General features: G+C 52.5%; 2 protein-coding genes across 7 annotated transcripts in view; one reads left to right on the top strand and one right to left on the bottom strand.

The window, feature by feature from the left end:
• IAH1 (isoamyl acetate hydrolyzing esterase 1 (putative)) lies at window positions 1-10,066 on the top strand. 4 transcript variants are annotated; one of them, XM_036335391.1, is made up of 6 exons: window positions 1-127; window positions 1,057-1,109; window positions 3,814-3,962; window positions 6,878-7,039; window positions 7,813-7,934; window positions 9,727-10,066. In XM_036335391.1, exons 1-6 carry the CDS (start codon window positions 47-49, stop codon window positions 9,907-9,909), a joined length of 750 nt encoding a protein of 249 aa, XP_036191284.1. In that variant the 5' UTR covers window positions 1-46; the 3' UTR covers window positions 9,910-10,066. The 4 variants fall into 4 exon arrangements, with proteins under 4 accessions (XP_036191284.1, XP_036191281.1, XP_036191283.1 ...); XM_036335388.1 differs by lacking the exon at window positions 1-127 and adding an exon at window positions 191-740; XM_036335390.1 differs by lacking the exons at window positions 1-127; window positions 9,727-10,066 and adding exons at window positions 191-740; window positions 9,253-9,705.
• A 107-nt stretch (window positions 10,067-10,173) lies between these two features.
• Window positions 10,174-26,848, bottom strand: part of ADAM17 (ADAM metallopeptidase domain 17) — a 37,528-nt gene continuing 20,853 nt past the window's right edge. Inside the window, exons 8-19 of one of the 3 annotated variants that reach the window (XM_036335385.1) lie at window positions 25,188-25,301; window positions 24,306-24,450; window positions 24,113-24,201; window positions 22,876-23,028; window positions 19,877-20,076; window positions 18,471-18,574; window positions 17,301-17,435; window positions 16,458-16,588; window positions 15,640-15,718; window positions 14,861-14,949; window positions 12,833-12,996; window positions 10,174-12,503 (exon numbers count right to left, since the gene is read on the bottom strand). In XM_036335385.1, the coding sequence (XP_036191278.1) occupies window positions 12,092-12,503; window positions 12,833-12,996; window positions 14,861-14,949; window positions 15,640-15,718; window positions 16,458-16,588; window positions 17,301-17,435; window positions 18,471-18,574; window positions 19,877-20,076; window positions 22,876-23,028; window positions 24,113-24,201; window positions 24,306-24,450; window positions 25,188-25,301 (1,815 nt within the window). In that variant the 3' untranslated portion in view covers window positions 10,174-12,091. The remainder of the gene's footprint in view (window positions 12,504-12,832; window positions 12,997-14,860; window positions 14,950-15,639; window positions 15,719-16,457; window positions 16,589-17,300; window positions 17,436-18,470; window positions 18,575-19,876; window positions 20,077-22,875; window positions 23,029-24,112; window positions 24,202-24,305; window positions 24,451-25,187; window positions 25,302-26,848) is intronic. The other 2 variants (XM_036335386.1, XM_036335387.1) reach the window with 2 other exon arrangements.

The raw sequence follows: 26,848 nt of genomic DNA, 5'->3' as shown, positions 1-26,848 counted from the left end.
CGCCCCGCCCGGATATCCGCCCTGCGGGCGCTGTCCGCTGCCAGGCATGTCGCTGTGCGAGGGCTTGGGCTGCGGGAGCTCTCTGCTCTGGCCTCGGGTGTTGCTCTTCGGAGACTCCATCACCCAGGTACCGCCGCCCGGCCCGGCCCGCCTGCAGGCCCCGGCCCGGCCCTCAGAGGGCGGTGTCTCGGCGACGTCCCCTCGGAGAGCCGCGGGCGTGGCCTCCTCAGCCCCCGCGTCCAGGTCCTGGCCCTGGGGACGCGGCGTGGCCCGCAGCCGGCGCGCTGGCTCCTCAGGTCGCAGGTGCCGGAGCCGAGGGCCCGCTCCCTGCTCTGTCCGGGGGTTTGGGGGAGCGAGGCGCGTCGTCTCGGTATCTTCCTGGCGGCGGCGGTTCTTCCACCGCACGAGCTGGCGCGCTCCCGCCCCGTCGGCGCCCGGTGTCCGCGAGGCCCGGCGCAGCCCGTGTGGGGCGGGGAACGCGGAGCCGCCTCTCTGCGTCCGCGGGCGGAACAGGCTGAGCCCGAATGACTTGCCTCCGAGAGCAAAGCTCATCTGTTCTCACCCGCCATCACTTCAGCTCACGCTTCAGGGCGGAGCGCGCGTTACGAGTTCCCTTGCCGCTCGCAGACAGGCCTCCCTGCGGTGTTCTGCGTCTGTGCCGGGCGGGGGCCGCTGGGGCATCGGGGCAGGAGGGCTTCCGGGCCCGTGGGGATGCCTCCCCGACGTTCACCCTGCGTTCCGTAAGGAGTCGCCCTGGCTTCTTGCAACGGGGGGAAGGGAGGGCAGCGAGGCTTCACTGCCTAACTCAGCACACAGGTGCATGTACCGACTGTACCAAGTTCCTAAGCAGCTTTTCTAGATGAGTGACTGGTAGCAGGTTTCAGCGAAGCGTAGGGCTGGCCCGTCCCGCTGAGGGGGCAGGGCGCTGCCGGGCGGGCTGCGGGGGTCCCTCCCTGACCCGGAGCAGAGCGGGGCGAGGGCCAGCCCGGCGCGGGGTGCCCGGCGGCCACCATGGCCTCGGACGGGACCAGGACTAATGGGCTGCTCTTTCTCCAGTTTTCTTTCCAACAGGGTGGATGGGGCGCGTCCCTGGCTGACAAGCTGGTCAGGTGAGCAGTTTTCATGTTTAGTTTATGGGTTGATTTTAGAGAGAAGCATCGGTTTGTTCCACTTACTTACAAGGCCAGTGGCTGGTTCTGGTTTGCGCCCTGACCTGGGAGGAACCCACAGCCTGGGTGACTGGGCTGCACTCTGACCGCGGAGCTGCCGGGGCCGGCGCCTGGGGCTGATGGCGGGCACGGGTGCATCTCAGAAGAGAGAGGGACGGTGCCCTGTCCACCCTCCATCCTCGCTGGCCTGGCCTGGGAGGCGGGTCCTCGGGGTTCAGGGAAAGAAGTTGCCACCATGTGACCGCAGACCCTGTTGTGAAAAACACATGAAGGGTTAGGGTCCGAAAGAGCACAGCTGCTCCCCACGTAGAGGCGACAGGTTCTTCCGGGCACCTGGTGGGCGGGAGTCAGTGATTAGTGAGCTCAGTTGGGAGAACGCAGAGTGGATTCTTAACACAAACTTTCGATAGAGGGTTTTTTCCTCCAAAATTCTCTTTATATCAGAAATAGTGATGATGGTGGTATTTGAGGTGTATGCCGAGGAATTCATGAACAGGGAAACTGTCCCAATTCGAGAGGTGAAAGCAGCCCGGCTGGTGTGGTTCAGCGGGTGGAACCCGCTTCCGGTCAGGGCACAGGCCGGGGTTCAGGGCTTGACCCCCAGTAGGGGGCGTGCAGGAGGCAGCCTCTGGATGATGTTTCTCTCCCATCAATGTTTCTATCTATCCCTCTCCCTTCCTCTTTCTAAAAAAAAAATATATATATATTTAAAAATTGGTTAAGGAAAAGTACAAAAATTTTCAAAAGAGGTTAAAATAAATATTTAGAAATATTTTCCAGAGTAAAAACAGTAGACACAACCCGAGCCGGTGTGGCTCAGTGGATAGAGCGTCGGCCTGCGGACAGAAGGGTCCCGGGTTCGATTCCAGTCAAGGGCACATGCCTGGGTTGCGGGCTGGGTCCAACGTGCAGGAGGCAGCCAATCAATGATTCCCTCTCATCGATGTTTCTACCTCTCTCTTCCTCTCTGAAATCAATAAAAATATATTTTAAAAATAAAATAAAAACAGTAGACACAAGTATCTGTGTTTGGGGTATCAGTAAACTGATCAGCAGGAATATTGCCTTTTCCTCCTTTAGAAGAAATATGCTTATATTACTTGATACTTGATAATCTTCTTCATCAATATAACACACCAAGAAAATATATTTTATTTCTGAATGTGAAATGTTTTACAAAGTCTTCACTCTCTCCTCTATATTTATCCCCTAAACTAGAAAATGAAAAATTGACCCTGCGTTTTCTAGTCCTAAATGCTTGCTTTATTTAAGTGGACTTAATCTAAAAACATGAAGATACCCTTTCATCCCTCTGTTTTCTCCTGTGAAATCTGGGGCGGGGTGAAACAGCTGCCTCCTGCTGAAGCCGCCAGCCTGCAATCCCCCCACAGCACGGAGGGGTTTATGCTCCCACCCATGTCCAGCTGAGAACACTATAAGCAACGAGGCCACACAGCGGAGACGGGCAGGGCGGGGCTGCAGGGCTGATGCCGGAGCGGGAGCCGGGGAGGTAACGGGCGCTTGCTCGGGGGCTGGGCGGAGGCAGCTCACCTGAGCTCGCGGAGCCAGGGCCGCCTGGAGCAGAGCAGGTGCGTTTCCCCCGCTGAGCCGGCAGCCCTGGACCTGCTCCGTTAACCTTTTCTGAACAAATAGAAGATGTTGAGAAACTAATTATTCAAATGGCCTGAGAAGCTCCAGGAACTGTAAATGCAGTGGTTCTCCTTGGCTGCACATTAGGATCACCTGGGAATCTTTTCAAAATCCTGATTTCTGGGCCTCACCCTCCGGAAATTCTGTTTCTTTGTTATGGTGGGGCCACAACATTAGTAACAAAGAAACAATTTCCAGAGGATGATGCCCAGAAATCAGGATTTTAAAAAGATTCCTGGTGATTCTAATGTGCAGCCCAGGTTGGGAACCACTGTTTAAATGTTTCACCACATGTTTTGTAAATAGTTAATTTTAGCACTAAAATCTCAATTGATAGTTTACAGGTGTGAGTGTTAGAAGACCACTTAATTAGACGCTTGTTATTTTTCGGAACTGAGAGTCATCACAAGAAGAGACCAGCTTCTTAGAGACTTTCCGCCTGTGCCGCTTGCTCAGGTTAATACCTGTCTGCTGTCAGCTCCGTTTAGAAGCGCCCTGTGCCGTGCATGAAACCAGCGGTCTGCAGACTGACGCAGCCCCGCGCACTGAGGGGTGACCACTCACAGCCTCTGCGATGGCACGACGAAGGCCAGCGCCCTGTGCCGTGCATGAAACCAGCGGCCTGCAGACTGACGCAGCCCCGCGCACTGAGGGGTGACCACTCACAGCCTCTGCGATGGCACGACGAAGGCCAGCGCCCTGTGCCGTGCATGAAACCAGCGGCCTGCAGACTGACGCAGCCCCTCGAGGCAGTTACCCATCACTGGCACTGAGGTGTGACCACTCACAGCCTCTGCGATGGCACGACGAAGGCCAGCGCTCTTGCTGTTGCTCACGTGTGCTGTTGCTCACGTCAGAGAGGACCGAGGGCAGGCCGAGCAGGCCCCGCCAGCCTGGAGCGCTCGCTCACCCGCCCTCGCAGCCGGTTGGTTATGGGACTGAAACAGCCTTGTCTGAAATTCATCTTTAACGTTTTTTTCATTTTTCATTTCAGAAAATGTGATGTTCTGAACCGTGGATTTTCAGGCTATAACACCAGATGGGCCAAAATCATCCTCCCCAGGCTCCTCAGGAAAGGGAGCGTTTTGGACAGCCCGGTCGCCATTACAATTTTCTTTGGTGCCAATGACAGCGCGTTAAAAGGTAAAGGCGTTTTGGTACTTTCCCAGTTCATATTTCATGTTACAGCAAACGTACATGTGTGCTCTGGTTCCTGACCTCCTGAGGGGACGTTTTGTCCAAAGTGTAACGAGTTTCCTGCGTACGTAGGTGTTTCTTCTGCCGTCAGTGTCGGCGACTTTCTCCCCGACCTGTTTTCAGACCCGTGTCGTCTAGCCTCGTGCTGCTGGACTCAGCGCCTGGTTCTTTTCTCTTAGTTGCCGTCGCTGGCAGCAGGGGCCTCAGGTGGGCACCTGCGTCTTAGTGACGGAAAGAGGAGCTCAGGGCCGCCCAGACGCTGGCGCAGCCTGGAACCTGAGTGATGGCTCCGGGCGAGGAGAACCCCGTGTGGCAGGAGGAGGGATGTAGGCCTGGACTTGGGGAAGCTGGGTGTCACCCCCAGAGGTTTTTCCAGGGCCCACTCCTCCCCCAGCAGTGGCCTGGCCTGCTGCTCACAGACCCTTATGGGGGCCTCTGGGTGAGGCTGCAGATGGGGGAGGAGGGCTGCCAGGGGGCGGCTTCAGCGGCCTGGGAGGAAGGGTACATAAGTTACAGGTGGCAGTAGGGACCGCAGGCCAACTATTGGGAAAAGTGAAGTTCTGTCTTCACTTAACATCTACACCAGAAGAAAAACAAAACTCCAAAACCAGAAATTTTTTAAAATATATTTTATTGATTTTTTTTTACTGAGAGGAAGAGAGAGGGATAGAGAGCTAGAGAAACATTGATCAGCTGCCTCCTGCACACCCTCCACTGGGGATGTGCCCGCAACCAAGATACATGCCCTTGACCGGAATCGAACCTGGGATCCTTCAGTCCGCAGGCCGACGCTCTATCCACTGAGCTAAACCGGTCATGGCCAAAACCAGAATTTTTAAAAAATGGTGAAGTTTATCAAACTTAGGGCAGGAATAAACATTAAGCATAAAAACAATGAAGGAAATTGCAAAGGAAGAAAATAAGTTTGTGAAATAAAATAGTTTATCAAACTATTTAAAAAGAATAAAATGACACAGTAAGGAAAACATTTGCAAAAATAGGCAGATAAAAGTTAATGTCCTTAATGAATAAGTCAAGAAAAGCATTAACTCCAATAGAGAAATGGGCAATGCAGGAATAGATAATTCACAAAGGAGGAATTTAATAGCCAATACATGTTTGAAATGTATGAAAACTTAAGTTATCCAAAAAATGCAAGTTACAAAGAATTTTGTGGGTTTATTTTATTTTGTTTTTTTTTTTTAATTCTTTATTGTTTAAAGTATTACATGTCTCCTTTTCCCCCCATTGACCTCTCCCTGGCCGTCCCCACCTTCTAGCACATGCCCTCACCCCCCTACTGTCTGTGTCCAATGGTTGTGCTCATATGCATGCATACAAGTCCTTTGGTTGATCTCTTACCCCCTCATCTCCCTCCCCCACCTTCCTTCATAGGTTGGACAGTCTGTTCCATGCTTCTATGACTCTGGTTCTATTTTTATTCATAAGTTTATGTTGTACATTATATTCCACACTAGAGGCCCAGTGCATGAAATTCGTGCACGGGAAGGGGGGGTCCTGCAGCCCGACCTGCATCCTCTCCAATCCGGGACCCCTCAGGGGATGTCTGACTGCCGGTTTCTGGCAGTCGGACATCCCTCTCACGATCCAGGACTGCTGGCTCCTAACTGCTCACCTGCCTGCCAGCCTGCCTGATCTCCCCTAACTGCCTCTGTCTGCTGGCATGATCGCCCCCTAACTGCCCCCCTGCCGGCTTGGTCGCCCCTAACTGCTCTCCCCTGCTGGCCTGATCACCCCTAACCGTCTCTGCCTCAGTCCTTGCCACCATGGCTTTGTCCGGAAGGACGTCTGGAAGATGTCTGGTCTAATTAGCATATTATTCTTTTATTAGTATAGATGAGTGAGATCATGTGATAGTTATCTTTCTCTGACTGGCTTATTTCACTTAGCATAATGCTCCATCCATGTTGTTGCAAATGGTAAGAATTCTTTCTTTTTTACCACAGCGTAGTATTCCATTGTGTAGATGTACCAGTTTTTAATCCACTCATCTGCTGATGGGCACTTAGGCTGTTTCCAGATCTTAGCTATGATAAATTGTGCTGCTGTGAACATAGGGGTGCATATATCCTTTCTGATTGGTGTTTCTGGTTTCTTGGGATATATTCCTAGAAGTGGGATCACTGGGTCAAATGGAAGTTCCATTTTTAGTTTTTTGAGGAAACGCCATACTGTCTTCCATAGTGGCTGCACCAGTCTGCATTCCCACCAGCAGAGCACGAGGGTTCCCTTCTCTCTGCATCCTCGCCAGCACTTGTCGTTTGTTGATTTGTTGATGGTAGCCATTCTGACAGGTACCAGATGGTACCGCATTGTCGTTTTGATTTGCATCTCTCGGATGGTTAGTGACTTTGACCATGTTTTCATATGTCTCTTGGCCTCTGTATGTCCTCTTTGGAGAAGTGTCTATTTAGGTCTAGAAATAATCCTTTGCAGCTGCATAGGGATGGCTGGTCCTTCACGCAGGAGCCTTGTCTGAGTGCTGTACACACTGGCGGGTTTGATTCTCACAGGCACCCTGTGAGGTAGACCCTGTTGTCCTCTTTTCACCAGTGAGGACACGGGTTCAGAAGGTGGAGCATTTGTGCAAGGGCACTGGCTGGTCAGGGACAAGGCCAGGAGAGGGGAGGGCAGCCTTCCCCCACACAGCCTCTTAGCCACAGGGCGCATGGAGGAAGGGCACTTCCGAGGCGCAGCAGAGCCCGGGAACCGCCTTTTGCACTGTGTGCTGGAGCCCTGCCGTCTCCGGCCGTGGTGCCCAACGACTCCCCAGTGACCTCGAGTGTGGGCGTTTGTGAACGGGCACTGACCTCAGCTGTCACTCACTCTGCTCTGAACAGATGAGAACCCCAAGCAGCACATCCCCCTGGAGGAATACGTGGCGAACCTGAGGAGCATGGTGCAGTACCTGAGGTCCGTGGACGTCCCCGAGGGCCGGATCGTGCTCATCACGCCGCCCCCGCTCTGCGAGGCCGCGTGGGAGAAGGAGTGCCTGGCGCAAGGTGACCACACCTGGGTGGGCCTGGAGACCTAGAGGGGTGGGGCTCCCGCCTGCGGCACGGCTCTCGGGGCCCTGCACATCCGCATGGTGTGTGTGCAGTCAGGCGACAGGAGCACAGCTCGCGTGGCCACACCCGAGAACCTCTGGCGTAGGAGTTGGAGTCTCACTTGTGCCGTGTTGGGCCGCTGGCCTGGCATTTGCTGCCTTGTCATTTCCCAACTCCCAAGGCGTCCGCAACCATGAGCTCTGTGCCGACGGCTGAGCGCATCCCAGAACAGACCGCGGTTCTGCCGTGGTGTGGTGCTGAGGCCAAGAGTCTCTATGTCTTGGACACGGGGTCACATTGGGGTCACGTTGGGGTGTTTTCCTGACTTCCAGCAGGTAAGACAGTTGAGGTCCCTCCCAACTCTTGCCTTCTCTGCTTGAAAGTCTACAAAGACTTCCCCACTGTTTTGCAGTAGCTTCTTAGGACAGGTACAAATTCGGGTCTCAGCACAGCACTCCTCACAGCGTGCCGCCGACCAGCCTCCAGCCTGGCCGCCCTGCCCTTCCCTCCGCGGGGCCTCTGCTCCCGTCAGGCCCTAGGGCCACGGGGCTCCTCCTCCTCCGCTGGGAGTCGCCTGCGGGGCCCGTCCTTGTCTTATTCTCGGCCCCCAGGCTGGTCCAAGTCTGGCCCCCAAGTCTGCGCCTGTTTATTGAACTGAGAAACCATCCAGGCCAGAACCTGCCCAGGACCAGTGCTGGAGTTTATCAGCTGTCACCTTTTCTCCAAAGGTTGCAAGTTAAATCGCCTGAACGTGGTGGTTGGTGAATACGCCAGCGCCTGCTTACAGGTGGCCCGAGACTGTGGGACTGACGTGCTCGACCTGTGGACCCTGATGCAGAAGGACGGTCAGGTAGGTGGCTTGCTCGGTCCTTTTGGGGCGAGTAGGACCACACAGGCGTGACTCAGCTGTGCGTGGCTCTGAGTAGGTGTCAGATTCAGCCAGAGCCCAGCCAGAGCTCTGAGTTGCTCTGAGCCCGTATGTCCTTCTAATTTCTTCCCGACTACGCCAGAGTCGGCTCCTGCTCGAACCCACTCACGCCCTCACTGTGGGGTCCGAGCCCCCTGCCTGGGGCTGGACCTTCTTGAACACCGGGTCTTAGACGGAGAAGCCATGGGAAGTTACGGGTGTATAAGGAGGAGTCTGGATTGTAGGAGCCAGTGGCCATAAGTCATCAGACAAAACAGCTCTTCACAGCCAAGCCCATACAGGCAGCCGGCCCCGGCTGGTGAATCCATCTCCTTCCCACAGGGTAGCGTTCACCTCTGCACCCACAGCTGTTGTCTGAGAGCCGCGCGCTGCCTAGACTGATAGCTTCACAGCACCAGTGCCTGAGCTCTCCCTTAGCGCCACAGCCTCAGCAGTTCTGCCCCCTGCCCAGCACCCTGGCTGGTCTCCGGCCTCACATAGGAACTGCCCCGAGCTTCTGAACTCCCTCTCGCAGCAGCAGCCTCACGTCCTCGCCTCGGCAGCACACTCGCTGCTCAGTGACACGTATCACACTTCTTAGACACAGGCCTCGTGCCAGTACTAACACCATATTTTGGGCCACAGAAGGGCACAGAGTACCATGTCCTGGCACCTGCTAAGGTATCTTAGCCTAGGCTCAGGGTGGCCTTGGCCGGCCCGGCATACTAACAAGGCCGTCCACACTCTGAGGGGCTGTCTGGTGACTTGAGTACGGTGGCCACAACAGGGAAGACAGTTGAGACTCTGGGACAGCGTGCGGTCAGCAGGAGCCCCGGTCACGGTCAGGGTGAGCACAGAGGGAAACCAGCGAGCAGGAAACGGCTCCCATTTAAGAACGGCCAGGCCACGTCCTTCTCTACATGGCACGGAGGAGTTAGAACACATCACCAGGCACAAGACGTATTTAAGTAGACTGTGCTATCAGCTACAATTTGTATTTTGAGATACGGAGTTCTAATAGTTTTGTTTTTAAGTCCAGAAAGCCCATTTATCAATATACAAGGTAAAAACCTGGTCCCCGGGCAGAATGGTACAGCCACTCCAGACGACAGTTTCCGTACAGTGAAACGTACTTACATGGGACCCAGCAGTCCTGCTCCTGGTGTTCACAGAGCGGACACTTGATTCCCGGGAGACCGGCCCCGAGCAGCAGCAGCTTCTGGTTAGGAAAGCAGTGCTGCTGGAGAAGGTGCTCTTACAGTCCTTTAGATGGAATGCTGAGAGCCTAGAACTGAGACGGTCGTCCAGAGAGGCCACCTGATCTGGAACAGCAGAGACTAGAAAACGAAGGCTCAGGAAGGCTCGGCCCAGTGGAGACTGCGTCTAATGGTCAGTGCTGCCGAGAGCAGGGCGTGGGGGACTGACCCCGGTGTTCCAGCATCGCTGTTCTAGTTCTTTCCTCCCAATAACTTGCCTGTCAACCTAACACTTAGACTGAGAGGCAAAAGTGCCCCTGGGCCTTCTCACCCCGTGCTCGTCAGTCAGCCTCTCTGAGCTGGGGGCCGGGAGGATGGCTCAGGTCTTCATGGTGTGAGGCTGTGGGAGCTCGATCTGTAATTGCCTATCATCTGCAAAGGGCCTGTGGTCCCTTGAGCCTGTGCGCGGAGCCTGGCGGTGCCACTGCAGTCCACGGAGAAACTAGCGCACACCTGTAACGGCCCCTCTCCCCTCACAGGACTTCTCACCCTACTTGTCAGATGGACTGCACTTATCACCAAAGGGAAACGAGTTCCTCTTCTCCCACCTCTGGCCTCTGATAGAGAAGAGAGTGTCTTCCCTGCCGCTGCTGCTCCCTTACTGGCGAGATGTGGCCGAAGCGAGACCAGAGCTCAGTCTTCTCGGAGACGGGGACCATTAGGCGCGGAGCACGAGGCTGGTAGGGACACGACGCCACCCTGTACCACGCCCTCTGGTCAGAGTTGTGTCTGCTCAGGCCTAAACCTTTGCTCATGACCCTGGACCGAAACCCTGACATTTGTACCAGGAAGAATAAACGCATTGTGCCTTCCCGGGAAGCGCTGCACTGAGTATGCTCTGATATTTAATATTATTGGTCGATGCAGGTGCCACCAGCACCACCACTACATGCACCCTGAGCAGCTAGGGAGTCTATAAGCGGAAAAAAGGGTAAAAGACAGTTTTTTTTTTTTTTTAAAGTTGATTTTATAAAAAATGGTTTTCTTACATTCAGCTGGGAACTGCTTCACTCTCACACATACACCCACTCACCTTACATCAGAGTCCAAAAGTGTAACTAAAATATAAGAGTATTGTGACTAGTTAAAAGAGCAAATACCACAAGGTACAAGTTCAAGTATTAGTGTAACAGGTATCTGTGTAACAAACATCCTTAGGAAAAAAGACACCATTTGTCACAGGTTTGGTTAATTGCCCTCAAAGTTTGTAAGTTACTCATTAAACATGTTGGCTGGTGAGCACAGTTCAGGACTTACAGGGGAGAAGCTTTTAACTCTAACTCTAAGGAAGTCAGAACTCCCCAATGACTTCTCCTTCACACAGCGAGCGCACACCGTCCGGAGTCCTGAGCAGGACGCAATGGGAACAGCCACGTGCAGGGCAGCACCACGGTGTCTGAGTCCCTCCCAGGGGCTGTCCCCCCGTGGCCATGCCGATGCTGGAGGAGGGCTCCTCATGCTGAGGGGCAGACAGGCCCCGCCTCGGCCGGGCTGGCCCCCAGTCAGTGCGGAGCAGCCCGAGCCGGCCCGGGACGCCGGCCCGGACAGCAGGACCCGACCACCCAGTGTGACATGGTGGAGCCGTCCTGGACTCCAAGGCCACAGCACAGCTCTGCAGAGTGAACAGGGCAGCGGACCAGCTCCAAATCTCACCGAGGCCACCCCCAAAAGGAGACTGTCACCTCCAGGAAGACAAGGTCCCTGCATTCAGCAATGCCAACAGGAGCCCAGCCCTGCTTCCCGATGCCAGGCCACCGGGCCCAGGTGAGGATGATGCCGCAGCCCCTCAGCACGTCCCAGGCACCCAGGGTGCTGACGGCTCAAGCTGTGAGGCATCTGAGAGGAGCCTCCCAGACTGCACCCCAACTCCACCAGCATCAACGCTGGCCCTCAGCAGGCCTCCAAGGTCCCCCAGATCAAACGCAACCTCTCCTATGGAGACAGCAGTGACCCTCCCTAGAGGCATGGCCACTCCCCGCACCCGAGCTCTGGCTCGAAATCTCCTCTGGCTCCTCAGCCAGAAGGGGTCGCTGCCACGAGGGCCACTGGTTCTTGGAAAAGCGGCCGGAAGGCTGGTGCTGCCAGATGGACACGGAGACCGAGAGAACTCTGAGGGAGCCTAGGGACGCTCAGTGCTGTGGGCGTGCCGGCTGCTGCCGTCCCAGAAGCGCCAACAGCGTTAGGTCCCGGAACACACTTGTAAAACAGAAAAACTGCCCAGCAAATGAGGGTCTCACACAGGGGGCAGGATTCTGTAATGCAACTAGCCCTACTTGGGGCTCTCGCTGTAAACTAGATTATTTAAACTGCAGAAAGTACTAACCTTAGAATTCTGAAGAAACAGTAACCCAAATCACTCCTGAATTGGGGTGTGTATTCTCCCTGCTGTAGGCGTGGGGTAGTGCCGAGAACCAGAACCCACACTGTGGCGATAGTACACAGCTCAGTTTTATCTTATCTTTACTTGAGGGCAGAAAAATAAATTATTCTGTGTTCCAGTTATCCTCACGAGTAATGCTAACTGCCTCATCTTCATGACACTGTATGAAAAAGAAAATCGTTCTCTCCCTAATCAGTGCTGTCATCGATATAAAGGTTACTTTACAAAAACGTAAATACTTATGACCTAATCCAGCTGTATTTTCTGCTTCTGCACCACAGGTTGAAGGATATTTTAAACACTAAAACCTGAAAGCCTCAAAATAAGCTAGATTCACCTTACCTGTTCACACAGAAAGGCCCAACCACACAAGCACATATGCCAAGAAGTCCAGACACGTGACCAGCACCTGCTGAAGTCACCGCCTTGTTTCTCCTAGATCTTCACGAAGTCTGCGAGTGATTTTAGGTCACACCTACAAAACACCTTGCACACAGGGCAGAGCGCAGGGCCTCCCTCCCTACACTAGCACTCGGTCTCTTTGCTGTCGACGCGGTTCTGCCGCTGCAGCTTGAAGGATGAGGCCTTCTCGCTCCTCGTGACCGGGTGGCCCGTGAGGTCCTCAAACGACTTGGCGGCCGTGCTGCTGCTCGGGAAGGGGTCCTTCTCGAAGCCGTCCTCGTCCATGTGCGAGTCCGTGCTCGGGTCTTCCTGGATGGTGTCCATGCGCTGGTGGTCCAGTTTCGGGGCCACAGGCACCATCGGCACCACAGGGGCGGACTGCAGGGGCTGCAGGCGGCCTGGGGTCTGCGGCCCCGGAAAGGGCTTGATGATGCGGACCGAGGCAGAGTCCATGCTGCTGAGCATTTCCACGTTCTGGAAAGACACGGGAGGAAGAGATGAGCGGCAGGTCTGCCGGCTCCAGCGCGTCCACCCAGCCTCACACGGTTGCTGCCACGACCCACACGCTGAGGAAAACTCTCAACTCAGAAATGACTCAGAAAGGCAGCTTGCAAGCGGCCTGCCCACTGACCATGTGAAGACCCAAAAGGAAACGTCTAACAACTCTCAAGTTCAGGTCTCACGACAAAAACAATCACAAAATAGTCACTGAGTTGGTGCTGAGCAGCTGAGTCACTCGGGCTGCTCCCCTTACATCCCCATCCATCGTCCTTACTGTGGGCACAGGACTTAACGAACCCCACCTCGGCCTTTCCTGCTGCAGCAGGACCTCCAGCAGCCACAGGGGGCGCAGCTGGGTGGCCGACGGAGGTCTCCCTGTGCCACTGAGAGGCCTTCTGTCGGGCAGCATACTCACACTGGGGTGAAACAGGGACAGGGACTCATACTGCTTATCCAGCTTCTTATCCTAGAAAGAAGAGAACAGGGAAAAGGTCACTCCCACAAACACAATTCACTTCAGTGCTCAGGCCTTAGCGCAGCGGTTCTCAACCTGTGGGTCACGACCCCTTTGGCAGCCAAACGACCTTTTCACAGGGGTCGCCTAAGACCATCCTGCATATCAGATATTTACATGACGATTCATAACAGTAGCAACATGACAGTGATGAAATAGCAACGAAAATAATGTTATGGCTGGGTCACATGAGGAACTGTATTTAAAGGGCCAGAAGGTTGGGAACCACTGCCTTAGAGAACCTCCTAATACTGAGTGAAGCACTTAGAACCTGAGCTGTAGAAAGTGGTAGCAGGTCCGATGCATGAGAATGAGTGTCGCCCGTAAACCTGAGGAGCTCTGCCACCACCTACGGGTGCCTCTGCGCTCGCAGGAGCCTGTTCCTTTTGGTGTGAAGTAAGACAGGTTCCAGTGCTGTACCTCTGGGCATTTCCCACCGGGGGCAGGAGGACAGAGGCGTCTGCCCATGTGTCCAGGCCCTGCCTGTGCCTGGGCAGAGCCGGCCCTGGCGCCGCTGGTGGGAGGCTGAGGGGCTGCGCCTGTGCTCTCATTGGCTCTGGCCTCACACGGCCCAGCCCACCACGGCCTTGATATTCTTCCCAGCTGTTCCCAGAGTTCCTGTGGCCCAGATTTGTGAAGGAACTGGGTCTCTGACCTGCATCGTGCTTCAGAAGGCTGCACACATGGTTCCATCCACTGCCCAGGACCCTGCCTGTGGCTGGCATCGCATGACAATGGGCACCAGGCAGGAGGCTGGGACCTGGAATCTAGGCCTGGCTCCTAGTTCAGCTGTCCTGAGTGGGTCTGTGGTCAGAAACAAGCCAGCACCCTCCCTCCTGCGGCAGCTTTGCTCAGAACAAGAATCGGGCCTCACGGAGGGTCCACAGGTGTAACTCACTGCATAGTAAACAGCACGAGAGCTACTGGCTGTGCTGAGGCTTCCCAGGCTCACCTGGGGGCAGCACAAGTGGAGCCTCGGCCTGCCCATCGTGAAGGAGACAAGCCCTCGCCTTCACAGGGAAGCAAGGAACAATCTGGAGTTCCTCGGACAAAGCCCCATTCGACCTGCCGGCTGTCACTCATTTTGAACGAGAATAAACAGACTGCTCCTGCTCTGTGTCTGGAAGGGTTTAAACACCCACATGGTGATGCCAAGGACCTGATGGCACAGGGCACCATCTTGGGATGCGGGTGTTTGCTGTTTGCTCTGTGACAACAAAGCCTGCAAATACTTATGTTGAGACACTTCACTCATCTGAGGTCCTAGGCAAATCCAGCTCACCAGTACCCTGTGGCCCTGGCCAGTTTCCTCAGTGGATAGGGTGTCGGCCTGTGGACTGAAGGGTCTGGGGTTCAATTTCGGTCAAAGGCACGTAGCTGGGTTGCAGGCTCGATCCCCGGCCCTGGTCAGGGCCCGTGCGGGAGGCAACCAATCGATGTGTCTCTCTCACATCAGTGTTTCTGTCTCTCTTCCCTTCCACTCTATTTAAAAAAAAAAAATCAATGGAAAAATACCCTCTGGTGAGGATAACAAAAAAATAAAAATAAACGAACAGTCTCCTGTGCTCAGAAGTATAAAATTCCTCAGAAATTCTACACAAGAATGAAACATCTACACACAAAAAGTAAGATTCTTTTAAGGCCTATTAGCTAAGCTCTTCACAAGATATGCTGTCCTCGGGCTAATACTGAAATATGTCATTGGAAACAGTAGGTCAGACTTTTAAGGACAGATTTTATCTTGTCCACAGATCCTATGGCTGGAGTTGTTCAACCTTTTAAGAGAAGATTTCACTACTTACAAATGGTGACTTACCACACAATGGACAAGAATGCTGAAAGGAATCCAAAAGATCAAGGAGAAAACCAGGACGGAGCCCACGATGTTGTCTGCTAAGAACTTCCCTGTGAACAGTTTCAGACAGTGACTGACTGGACCCACGGACTGCACAGTCTCCAAGGAAATGCTCCGAGCATCATCGCTGTGACGAACGCCACGGCTGCTGCCTACACTCTCCTGACTGTAGCGCCGCGAGTGTCTGTGCACCTGGGAGACCTGCCCCCCTCCCCCCGCCGCCTCAGAAACAGCCCTGAGACAGAGGTCAGTGCAGCTGATGGATGAAGTCCCAAAATCGCTCAATGACTCCTGTACTCGTTCCCGGAGCCACTGCACAGAGGCTGCTGGGAACAATGCTTATGAAGACAGTGTTGTTGCTCTCTGGGCATTTCTGTGACTAAACTCTAAATTACGGGCCCTAGAGGACATAATACATGCCCTGCTTCTGCAAAATCTGAGGCCGTTTGTAAAATGAATCCATCAGGTAATTTCAGATTTCCAGTCTGTAGGACAGGCCGACTCTTGTGAGTGCATTTTATTTAGCAGAGAAGGAAGCTGATGCTTTGACTAAGCACCGATTCCCTCGTCTGAAAACTGCATCCAACCCACCAGGGGAGGCCTAGCATCCCATGAGGCCGCAGACGGAACTAATGCAGGGACTGTTCCCTCTGCTGCTGCAGGACCAGAGTCTCCACTCTCCACTATCACCGCAGACATGAGCTCGGTTCTAAGCAGACAAGCACCTGGGGGTCACCTACCGAAAGTATTGATGCTCAGCTGATCGATGAAGTCCCAAAATCGCTCGATGACATCCTGTACTCGTTTCTCGCATTTGCCCTATGAACAGAAAACAGCATTTTTCCTAAAAGAAACGCACTTAGAAGCAATGTGGCTTTCTGCAAACAGCTAACGCACCTGGCTCACCTTCGATATGGGCAATAGTTTAAGTGTGATGAGCCCTAAGAAAGGAGGGGGTGCTATCACTGAGGCCTCACCACCAGGCCGTTTCTATACGTGAACTTGGGGTTCCCAAGAGACGGACTCAGAAACCCAGGGTGTAAAAGATGTGAGTCCCAGGAAGGGTGGCACTGAGCACTCCAGGGACACAGCCAGAGGCCTGGGAAGCCTCTGGACACTAACCCTCCACCATGTTTTACACAAATAAGAGACCAAAGGGTCTGATTTGGGTGAATCAAGCTGCTTCTAGATCTTTCCTACTTACAAATGGTGACTTACCTATATTTTTGCAATCTTAGTCAATTTCGTAATTAACAGAAAACCAAATGATCAGGACCCACCGCCCCACAGCCACCCACTTTGCCCAAACTCCCAAGGTCCTGGCCAGTCGCTGGACTCGGAGCCCCCTGCTCTGGAGAGAGCGCCGTTTCCCAAGGGCGCCCGGCTGTGCGCATAGGCGGTGCCCACGCTGACCTCACCAGACGGACTCGCACAGGAATGAGCGCTGGGTGAGGAGAGGGCAGCCCTGGTTTGTTTCCTTCCATTTGCAAAATTGAGGACAACGTGAAAACATTTCCCACCTGGCTGGACAGAAAAAGCTGTACATAAATGTACTCACATTCATGTCACAGAACCCTACTGTACAGGGCTTCCCTTTCCTCAAAAACAAGTTCTTCTGCTCGGAGTCAACATAGGGCACACACCGGCCCTGGGCGTCCCGGCAACACACCTTGCACGAGTTGTCCGTCTCTGAAACCAAGGGGCACACAGCTGAGTTTTCCTGGACACGTGGCTCTCCTTGCTTCCCTTCCCGCCTAAAGACCTGACTCCACTGTGTGGATGCTGAGTTCCCAACCCAGGGGTTGTGATTTCTGGGCTCTTTGTTTTGAAATCAACAGAATTCTGGGCTGGGGCAGGAAGCTCAGAGCCCAGTCCACCCGAGATCCCCCCTCAGACCCAGGGGCTCCAAAAATAATGCGAAAATCTGAGGACAAGTGTCTGAGAGACCAGCATGATGTTGCCAACCATCACTAAGGAGGCCCCTGGCCTGGCCCACCACCGGTGGCGAGCGTCCTCCTCAATGGGCCAGTCCTGGAATCGGCGCTCTCCGGTGAAGTGTGGAAGGAGCACCACAGCTCAATGCCCACGGCACCAGCTCCTGCTGCCTTCATGCGTGTCTGATACCCAGCCCCACCCCTGTCACCCACAGAATCCCCTCCTACTCGCCCCACACTGGCCACATGATCTGAAAACGTGGCAAGAAGGGAGGCCAATGGGCTGGTTTTCAGACAGTGGAGCCAGGATCTGAATCCAGAGGGCTGTCTCCACACGCCACCTGCACGCCCCTGACGGCGCTGGGCTCGCCCCATCCTCAGCAGCAGTGAGCAGCTGACACTGTCAGGGCCCCAAGTGGAGGGCCGGGGCCGGGCAGACACAGGCCGTGGCGGGGACACGTGCTCACCGTTACACGCGCAGGACTCCAGCTGCTGCTCCCTCTCGCAGAAGGGCACACACTTGCCGTCCTTGCACTTGCCCAGGTCCAAGCACACCGTGTCGTCCTCGGCGTTCCCCGGCGGAGGGCACTCACTGCTGTTACCTGGGAGCACCAACAACCGAGGCCCCGTGAGTCGCACCTCCAGTCCCACAGGGCGTGCCACACACATGGTCCCGACCCTGAGTCCGGTCTGGCAGAGTAAAAGGTGACCCACGGGCAAGGATGACACGGCCGTGTCTAATCGGCAGGCAAGCAGATGAGGTCTGGGAGAGGGCCAGGCCCCGAAGGTCCCCAATGCCCACACTCTGTCTCCCTGGCCTCACCTCAGCCACTAACACTGGCCGTGCAGTCTGCTCTACCTTTTACTGTGAAACCTAAGAGACATGTAATATATGCGTATGTGCTATCACACTAGTAACACCAACACTAGTGCCACCAGCTAGACTGAAAGCGCACTCCCCGGGGAGAGGTGTTCAAGAAACTGTATATGAAGATGAGAAATCACTTTTCAAGCATCAAACTGGCAAAAAGTAAGAGTCTTGGCAAGGACGTGGGACAGAGGCGCCACGGGCCCTCAGGGGCACTGACACACTGTCCTCCAGCTCTGGGACCAGTGCAGGAAGGGCTGTCTGCCGCAGCCCTGCCCCACGTGTCCAGATGGTGGCTATCCCAGCAGCTACTGCTCGACGAGTGAGATCATTACATGACTAGCGCCCGGCAGGTGCCCCCAACATGAACTCAATGCAGACACAGATAGCACACAGTGCAACAGAACGACTCGTGAGAAACAGTACTGAGTGGACAGATCTAAGGTAGAACGCCATTTCGGCATGTTAAACACTCCGACACAGAGCAGCACCTTATGTTTCAGGGGGAAACACACATCCAGGCAAACGTTCATCACAGCAGAAGGGACGCCTACGAGAGGGAGGAGCGCGACGGGAGGGGAGGAAGGGGAACTGTCCGGAAACAGACGGGTCTGCAGGACCCTGACCGTGTGCCACACACTAAGGAGCACCCTCCACTCCGCATGGGAAGTGAAGAGACGGCTGCTTCCATGTAAGTGAAACAAGCCCGTGTCCCAAACACGCACGTCCCCACTTGAGCAGAGTCTTCCAGAAGCAGCAGGAGCCGTACCTGTGCAGTAAGACACGCCTTTGCACGTAGCATTAATGGCCTCTTGGCACTTCTTCTGGGCAGTCTCAAACTGGCAGTTTTTACAGCAAGGACTGTTCCGGTCACTGCAGAGGAGCAGACAGGGACCATTCAAGTCAAAGGACAGTTCAGAGCCAACACTGCAGCCCTGTCACAGGCCCTGAGGATCGGTCGCAGGGCAAGGTCTCCGGGCTGGGTCACCCACTCCTGCATAACCCGACCTGCAGGTGCTGGCGCCATCTGCATACCCTCTGTCTGCCTGTCCTCATGTGGAATCAGGCAGAGCAACGTAGACAATAGGTCAGGCTGGTCCCGAGTGACTCGTCTTTAAAACATCTTGGGTGTCCTGCCCTAGCCGGTTTGGCTCACTGGATAGAGCATCGCCCTGGGGACTGAAGGGCCCCAGGTTCGATTCCAGCCAAGGGCATATACCTTGGTTGCAGGCACATCCCCAGTAGGGGGTGTGCAGGCGGCAGCTGATCGAAGTTTCTCCCTCTCCCTTCCTCTCTGTAAAAAAATCAATAAAATATATTTAAAAAAATAAAATAAAACATCTTGGGTGTCCTCGGTTTTCATTAGCTTAATATACATAATACATTAATGTAAAAGAGAACACTGGCCTGTAGGCAATCAATGGTCAAGAAACGAAGCAGCCCAAGCCCTCCTCCGAGTATTTACATGTTAATATGCATGTAGGCAGTCAAGTCTGTGATTCACCATCAACTAAAGCTGTCCCCTCTGCTTCCAGGCAGGCCTGGCTCTCAGGGACATAAAAATGGCAACAGAGGTGCCTTCCAACTTGTAACCTGCTCCCTCCACATTTGGTGTTGCCATTAAACGGGACAACACTAAACTCTTGTGTATGTGTCCCAGGACTGCCAGTCGATGGTGTCCAGAATTTGCTATTACAGTGGGGCCTTGACTTACGAGTTTAATTCGTTCCGAGACCAAGCTTGTTGAGGAGCTCGTTAACTCAAATTACTCTATCAACTCTGCAAAAAATCGGCCGAGAGACACCTGGTATTTCAAAAAACTCGTTAGTCAGGACACTCGTAAGTCAAGGCCCCACTGTATAGAGAATGCAGCATGAAGAGAATCATCGACCGTCTTCCCTGACCCCTGTTTCCTCAGAAACGATTCTTGCTCTGGGGGAGTCTCCACGTGACCGCAAAGTGTGTGAGAGTAGGGATTCCATGACAGACTGGCAGACTGCTTGGAGGAAGCATTTCTCTTGCTGTAATGGGCAAAGGGTAAACACCTATGTGCGCGCACACACATATATACATGCACCCGGCACACACGCCCTCTCATCGATTCCAAAGCCCCTGTGCTTGCAATCTGCCCCTCCCGGCTCCGGCCCTGCCCCGGCCGTGCCCCGCCGCGCCCACCTGCACTGGACGCCCTCCTTCAGCGTGCAGTTGCTGTGGCAGCAGGTGTCGTTGTTCAGGTACATGATGCCCGGGTCGCACTCCTCTCCTTCGTCCACGCGGGAGTTCCCGCACACTTTGTTGCTGCGCTCTTGGAAACACTCCTGGGCCTTGCTTTCGATGGTCTTGTAGATGGACTGTTTACTGCAGTTTGAAAACAGCTGAGGAGCAAAAAGGACCCAAAATAACATGAAAATCCATTCCCCTGTGTTTGCACCGCCTCTCTAAACTCTGAATACAAAAGTCCATTGGAGCCTCCTGAAGGCGTGTCAAGTTCATGGCTGTCCCTCTATGTGCCTCTGCCTGGGACTGATCCTCGCCCTCTGTGAAATGTTGAGAGGCGGGTGCGGATTTGGCGAAGAGCCTAAAATTCCTCACAGGAAGGCAAGCTGCACGCAGGCTGACCCCAAACATCCCAGCCAGTCCGTCGAGAGGACGAGCAGTCGGGCACGAGTGGAGGACCGTGAGCTCTACCAGACCACGAGCCGCGCCTGCTCGGGCCTGGCACCGCCGGGGACAGTGCGAACCGTCACAGACCTCGTCTTCCTAGATACCACGTGCAGGCACGCCAATGGGCTGACCTGGCTCCCCACCCCTTCCCTGGCTATCTGTATGAATGATCCATGTTTAAAGACTTTCAATAGTTGAGCTTACTGAGAAGCAGTCTTATATTCACTGAGTGGCCAGATTATTATGAACACCTGACATTTATAGGCAAATTAGCCGTACACTGCTTCGTATGGGATATGGAAGCTGAAGGCCTGTTCGAACACCTTTGTGTCTGCAGTTACCAAGATAAAACGTCTCTAATTCGCACAGGAACACAAGGATTGGACAGTCGAGCACTGGAAAAAAGTCATGTGGTCCGATGAATCACGTTTCCAGTTGCATCATGCAGATGGCAGAGTGAGAATTTGGCGGAAACAGCATGAAAGCTTGCACCCCACATGCATGAGTACAACCCTTCAAGCTGATGGGGGCAGTGTTACGGTTTGGGGAATGTTTTCCTGCATGATTGGGGCCCTTTAATTCGTGTGGAACAACGTCTGAATAGCACAGCATACCTAAGTATCGTTGCTGATCAAGTTCATCCTATCCTGTTGCTGGCGTATCCCAATGGAAATGGCTTCTTCCAACAAGACAAGGCGCCATGCCACGGTGCTCGTATTGTGCCCAAGTGGTTTCAAGAACATAAGGGAGACTTTACCTTGCTTAGGTGGCCCCCACAATCACCAGATCACAATCCAATGGAGCATTTGTGGGACGGAGTTAAAAAGAGCCATCAGGCTGAGACCGGTTTGGCTCAGTGGATGGAGCGTCGGCCTGCGGACTGAAAGGTCCCAGGTTCGATTCCGGTCAGGGGCATGTACCTGGGTTGCGGGCATATCTCCAGTAGGAGATGTGCAGGAGGCGGCTGATCGATGTTTCTGACTCTCTATCTCTCTCCCTTCCTCTCTGTAAAAAATCAATAAAATATATTTAAAAAAAAAAAAAAAGAGCCATCAGGCAGCTGGTTCCACAACCATCAAAGCTCACAGAACTGGACAGTGCTATTCATCAGGCATGGTGTCAGACTCCTCGCATCACCTTTCAACATCTCGTGGAGTCAATGCCAAGAGGAATCACCGCAGTATTGAAGGAAAAAGGTGGCCCAACGAAGTACTGATGGGGTGGTCATAATAATCTGGCCACTCAGTGTAGTCTATTAAAATATTAATTCTAAACTGTCATCTAAACCAGCGGTTGCCAACATTTTGGACCTCACAGACCACCAGGGTCTGTGGACCACCAGCTGGCGACCGCTGCTCTATACATTCTCATGAGCCCCAGGATCTTCAGTTTTCGAAGGTGACCAGTGGCTCAAAGGCTCCTCTACCCTCACTTCCCAGAACCACGAAGGTAGCGGCTCCTCCTAAACTCGACAGACTTAGCAGCCAGGAGCTCTGACAGAGTCCACTGGCCAAGCCACCTGACACCGTGAAGAAGGCTAAGAGGCACAGGGAGAGCTCGGCATCGTTATCTGAGGTGGGGTCTCCACACTTCTCTGCAAATTGCTAAAATGGCTTCTTTCACCCCAGACAAGCGCCACCAAGCCCCTGAGGAGTGGAGAGCACAGGACTCCGAGGTGATGTGACCACTGAGGCGCACACAAGGAACGGCCAGAAAGCTCTCCGAGAGCCACCACCCTGAACAGAACACGACCTGGTCTTCTGAAAGGCCCTTCCAATGGTTACAGTGAAGACGCTTGCTCGGGCCTGGCTCCCGACAGGCAGGACAAACCCTCCAGCATCTCTCCCTCCCAGCCCTGAGTCTGCACGACAGCAGTGTTTTCTCACTGCTCGCTGCTGCTCAGCTCCAGGCACCATGAAAGGACCAGACGCCTAGGGACACTCCCTCTTAAAGTCTCTGTCGTTAACAATATCCCAAGCCAACCCGCATAGCTATCAGAATAGACTGTTCACATACGTACCAATACACTGACCAGGTGCCACCTACCCGACCAGACACTGGAGACAGAGCTGCGAACAGAAAGACCAGGGCCCTTCCCACAGGAGGCTTAGAGTCTGACTAATTATGTATTTTGTTGCAACAGTTTATGAAAACATGCAAATGGTGAAGTACTGCAGAGTTTAAATGAATGACAACTTGTACATGAAAATGAGAGAAGTTTTAACTTACAGCCTGAGCCCACCAGCCCCTGCAATCCAGACCTGCAACACAAACCTAAGCTACTGCTAAGTGTCCAATGGCTCAAACGCACATGCTTCACCTTGATAACAAACAGCCCCGACAACAGCTGTACCCAGATGTGATGGGCCACATTCACTCCCAACACACAGCCAAGTTTCCAGGTACTTGGGAGTTTGCCGTCCATCCCTGAACGGACCCGTTCTGAGCTCTGGTTATTACTCAGTAGCCTCTTTCTTTCCCAGCCACGTCAAGACCTCCGAGACACATACCTTATTGTTCTCATGATCTCCGCTCACAGCTATGGGATACATCACGAATTTTCCTCCCTGGTCCTCATTTGGGGCACATTCCGCTAGACCATCCGGATCATGTTCTGCTCCAAAATTGTGCCCCAATTCATGAGTTGTAACCAGGTCAGCTTCCTTAAAGATCATGCAAAGAAAACATTACTTTCCAATACCCAACCACCACCGGCTTTGGCCAGTGGGCCCCGCTGTCTTATAGGGCCCTGAGGAATGGGATCCTGAAAGATCCTAACTCTGCTCAGAGGACAATGTCCTCAGCTAAAGCAGCCACCTTCCCACGTTCCCTTGAGCATCTGGGCAGCCATGTGACCGGCTGTCGCTGAGCTATAAACAGAAGCCAGTGGGTGGGACCTCCAGACCAGTTTTTAAAAAGGGACAGACTATGCTCTCTTTGTCCTCCTTTCTGCAACACCGAAGGGAACCATCGTGTGACCATGAGGACAAAGGCTTAAGGACAGAGGGAAGACCCTGGGCCCCCAGCATCTGAGCGCGGGAACACCTCAGAATGCCGCCCACGAACTTCTCGACTGTGGCAAACACACCCCTTATCTAAGTCACTGCTTACTGGATTTCTGTTATGTGGACTTTCTGGAATATCCCTAACACATTCCTAATGGATATATCTGGACAAAAACAAGATCCCAAAATATTCCAGAGGAAAGAACAGGTCACATACAAAGCATAAAAGATTGGAGTGACTTCAGAGTCTTTAACAGGAACACAAAGCACTAAAGGACAATGGAGCCATGCCTTCAGATTCGGAGGGAACTGGGAATGCACGAGCTAAACGATCCAGTTTAAAGCGCAGGGGAGCTCCTGAGGGTCTGTACCAAAATGCTGATATTAGTCATGAAGAGAGTGTGGGCCCAGGAAAGGGGAGTCCGGGTGACAGACCATAGCCACATGCAGGGCCAGCAACCAGCACCTGCAGAGGAGGGCAGCGGAAGGGCCCCGGGGACAGCTTATGGAAAACAATGGCCCAGATGGGTCTTGGAAGAAGTTTGACCAGTAATTTTTATTTTCTTCTTTATACCTTTTATTTTCAGATTTCTCACCAAAGAACATGTGTTTAGGCCAAAAAAAACACAACCACACACACAAAAAACCTAGTATTTAGTACTCTTTTAGAAGATATCTACATAAATATATAACAACTATAATAAACTAAACATCTATCCTTTTAAAAAATAAAAGAACATACCTTCGTAAGAATGGTTTTACCATAATTTTTTGTGCTGGTCAAACCACTATTCAAATAGATATTTTTCTTTCCAATTGGACTATAATAAGCTAAAGGTGAGAAAACAGACAAATTGCTTGTTCAGTACAGAATTCCAATATAAGCCAATCAGCCTGCTATTCCCACACAGTCACACAGCAAATGGGAAACTTACCCTTTGGACAAACACCTCCGTGACTGTTTGCTCTGGGAGAACCAACATAAGCCAATCCAAGAGTTCCCATATCAAAATCCTGGTACGTGAAAAGATGTGCTAGGCAGACTTTAGATGCCTCTTCCGCTATATCAAAGCTAAATTGCTTTAAAAAAGCAAAGTGTTCTTAATTAGATTAACAATAACATGACATGGAAAGATCTTTCATCCAAGTATTCCAGATCAGCTCCATATGATTGCAGGTCTGCACCAAATAGTGCGGGCAACGCAGGGAATGCTCCTTGCCCACAGCTCGCACCCACCTACCTGCACAGGTGAGGAGCAGACTGCCATCTGAAGGGGGTGGGGACGCCAAAGGGCTGGGCGGGGAGCTTTTTATGGCAGTTCCAAGGAACGATGAGGGTGGTGGGAGAGCACACAGGCCGGCACTGGGGACATTCCAAACCTGCCAGGCCCAGCACTGGGACGCCTACCTCTCTCAGGGGCCTCAGAACTTCGCGCGAAGACAAGGGCTTCTAAAGTATTTCAAGAATTCTAATGGTTTTAGAAGAAACCTCTACTACAACAACCCACAGTCTCCAATTAAAAAATACCTTGATTTTTAAAATGCTTAAAATGAACAGCAGGGTCCTGACCAGGTAGCTAGGTGGTGAGAGCGTCATCCCAATACACTAAGGTTGTGGGCACAGCGTTTTGCCCTGCTGGCTGCTGGCCCTGCTGCAGGGGACAGGTGACTGCTGACCAGCTGTCTGGGCTGCTCCGGTTCCCCAGCCCCTTTTCTAACATGTCCCTTCGTCAGTAGACATACCCCTCCCTCCGCCCCCGCCCCGGTAGAAACCACAAGTGGTAGCAACAGCGCCACACCCAGGGCTCCCCACCTACCTCCAGCAGCATCTTCACATCCCAGGCATCCTTTTCTTCATTTGGATAACTTTTTGCCATATTATAGTGCCTCTGGCCAGGTTTCACATCCTCTGGAGTCTTGAAAATGCGAATCTATACTTAAAGAGATAATACACTTAGAACACTTCAGAAAAAGTCACAAACTAAATACTGCATTGTTTCAGATACTCAATAAAAGCCAATTCTAGAAAAAAATATGTTTTGGAACCAGAATTACATAAAATCCTTCAGCCCTAAATAATTAATGTTTAAAAACAAAGTGAGAAGCAGATGATAATGGAGAATTTGTCAATAAATGATTTATAAACTTACAAATGTACTCCCAAATTTTCATTTTTTCTATATTTAGTTCAAACAATGAGAACTTCAGTTCCATTAGCCTAAAATATTTAGTTCAACTCTAGTCAATGATGCAGAGATGCAGACTAGGATGTACGTCACTATAAGCCACAGGAGTAAAAGGGTATTAAGAACAGGGGCTGTTCCTTGTACATGTAGCACAAATACTATTAATCCTGCAGCAGTCAGGACCATGCTCGGCAGGTCGCTCCCGAGGTCTCTGGCGCTGCCTGCCTGTGGAGGGCATAACGGCTCTGCTTTGCCACCACGTGGGAAGCCCACTGGGTGCGCTTTGCAGCTCTGGGGGTGGGTGGTCAAGACCAATTCTGGGATGGAACAGGAAGCCTCCTGTGGCGGCCCATCTAAGCCGTATCTTCCAACCCGCTTGTTATCATTAAAGAGGCTGATATTTTTAGCCCCTAGATCACATCTATTTTTTCAACTGGTTCCAAGTTCTAAAGCAAAAAAAAAAAAAGCTTTCTTTACTGATCCCCTAAAACTCAATCAAGTTGCAGCTGTTTTAAACAAGTGAGGCAGCTTTATTTGAACCACAGTGGGGTAGTCACCAACATATTCATGAAATGGAAAAGCATGATCCAGAGAGTACGCATACCACCACTGTGTCAAATACACACACACACACACATGCTATACATGCAGAAAGGTCTCTGGAAAAATACACATGAATCTAGTGACATGGGTGTCTCTGGGGAAAGAAACTGGTTTGACAATGAGCGGAGATTGCGGAGACTTACTTTTCACTGGCTTTTGTACCATATGTATATGTTACCTATTCAAATAATAACTTAAAAAAAGAAAATGCAAGTAAAAGAATGGGAAAAGGGAAAAATAATTCTCTTAGTTTTATGCAAGTACTATAAAAGTTTAACATTTATAAGAATGATGTATAATTTCAAGGTTGTTTTTGTTTTACTCTCTAAATTCTAGCTACAGAGCCTATAAGAATATGGTTAATTCAGAACAAAGCCTAGGAAAAAATACAAACAATAATTTCCATATCAAAGTGTCCAGAGCAATACCCAATTTCAGAACAGTCTTTTTAATTAGTCTTATCAATTTGGAACAATTTTTACTATGAGATACTAAGATGACATTAATACACTGTGGCTGGACACACTCTATTTTTTAAAATATATTTTTTGCCGTAACCGGTCTGGCTCAGTGGATAGAGCGTTGGCCTGCAGACTGAAAGGTCCCAGGTTCAATTCCGGTCAAGGGCATGTACCTTGGTTGCGGGCACATCCCCAGTAGGAGGTGTGCAGGAGGCAGCTGATCGATGT

The sequence above is a fragment of the Myotis myotis genome, unplaced genomic scaffold (assembly GCF_014108235.1).
Source record: "Myotis myotis isolate mMyoMyo1 unplaced genomic scaffold, mMyoMyo1.p scaffold_m19_p_14, whole genome shotgun sequence".
In the NCBI taxonomy this organism is placed as follows: Eukaryota; Metazoa; Chordata; class Mammalia; order Chiroptera; family Vespertilionidae; genus Myotis; species Myotis myotis.
The sequence above is the reverse complement of the archived record's forward strand: the minus strand, read 5'-3'. Positions and strand labels throughout refer to the sequence as shown.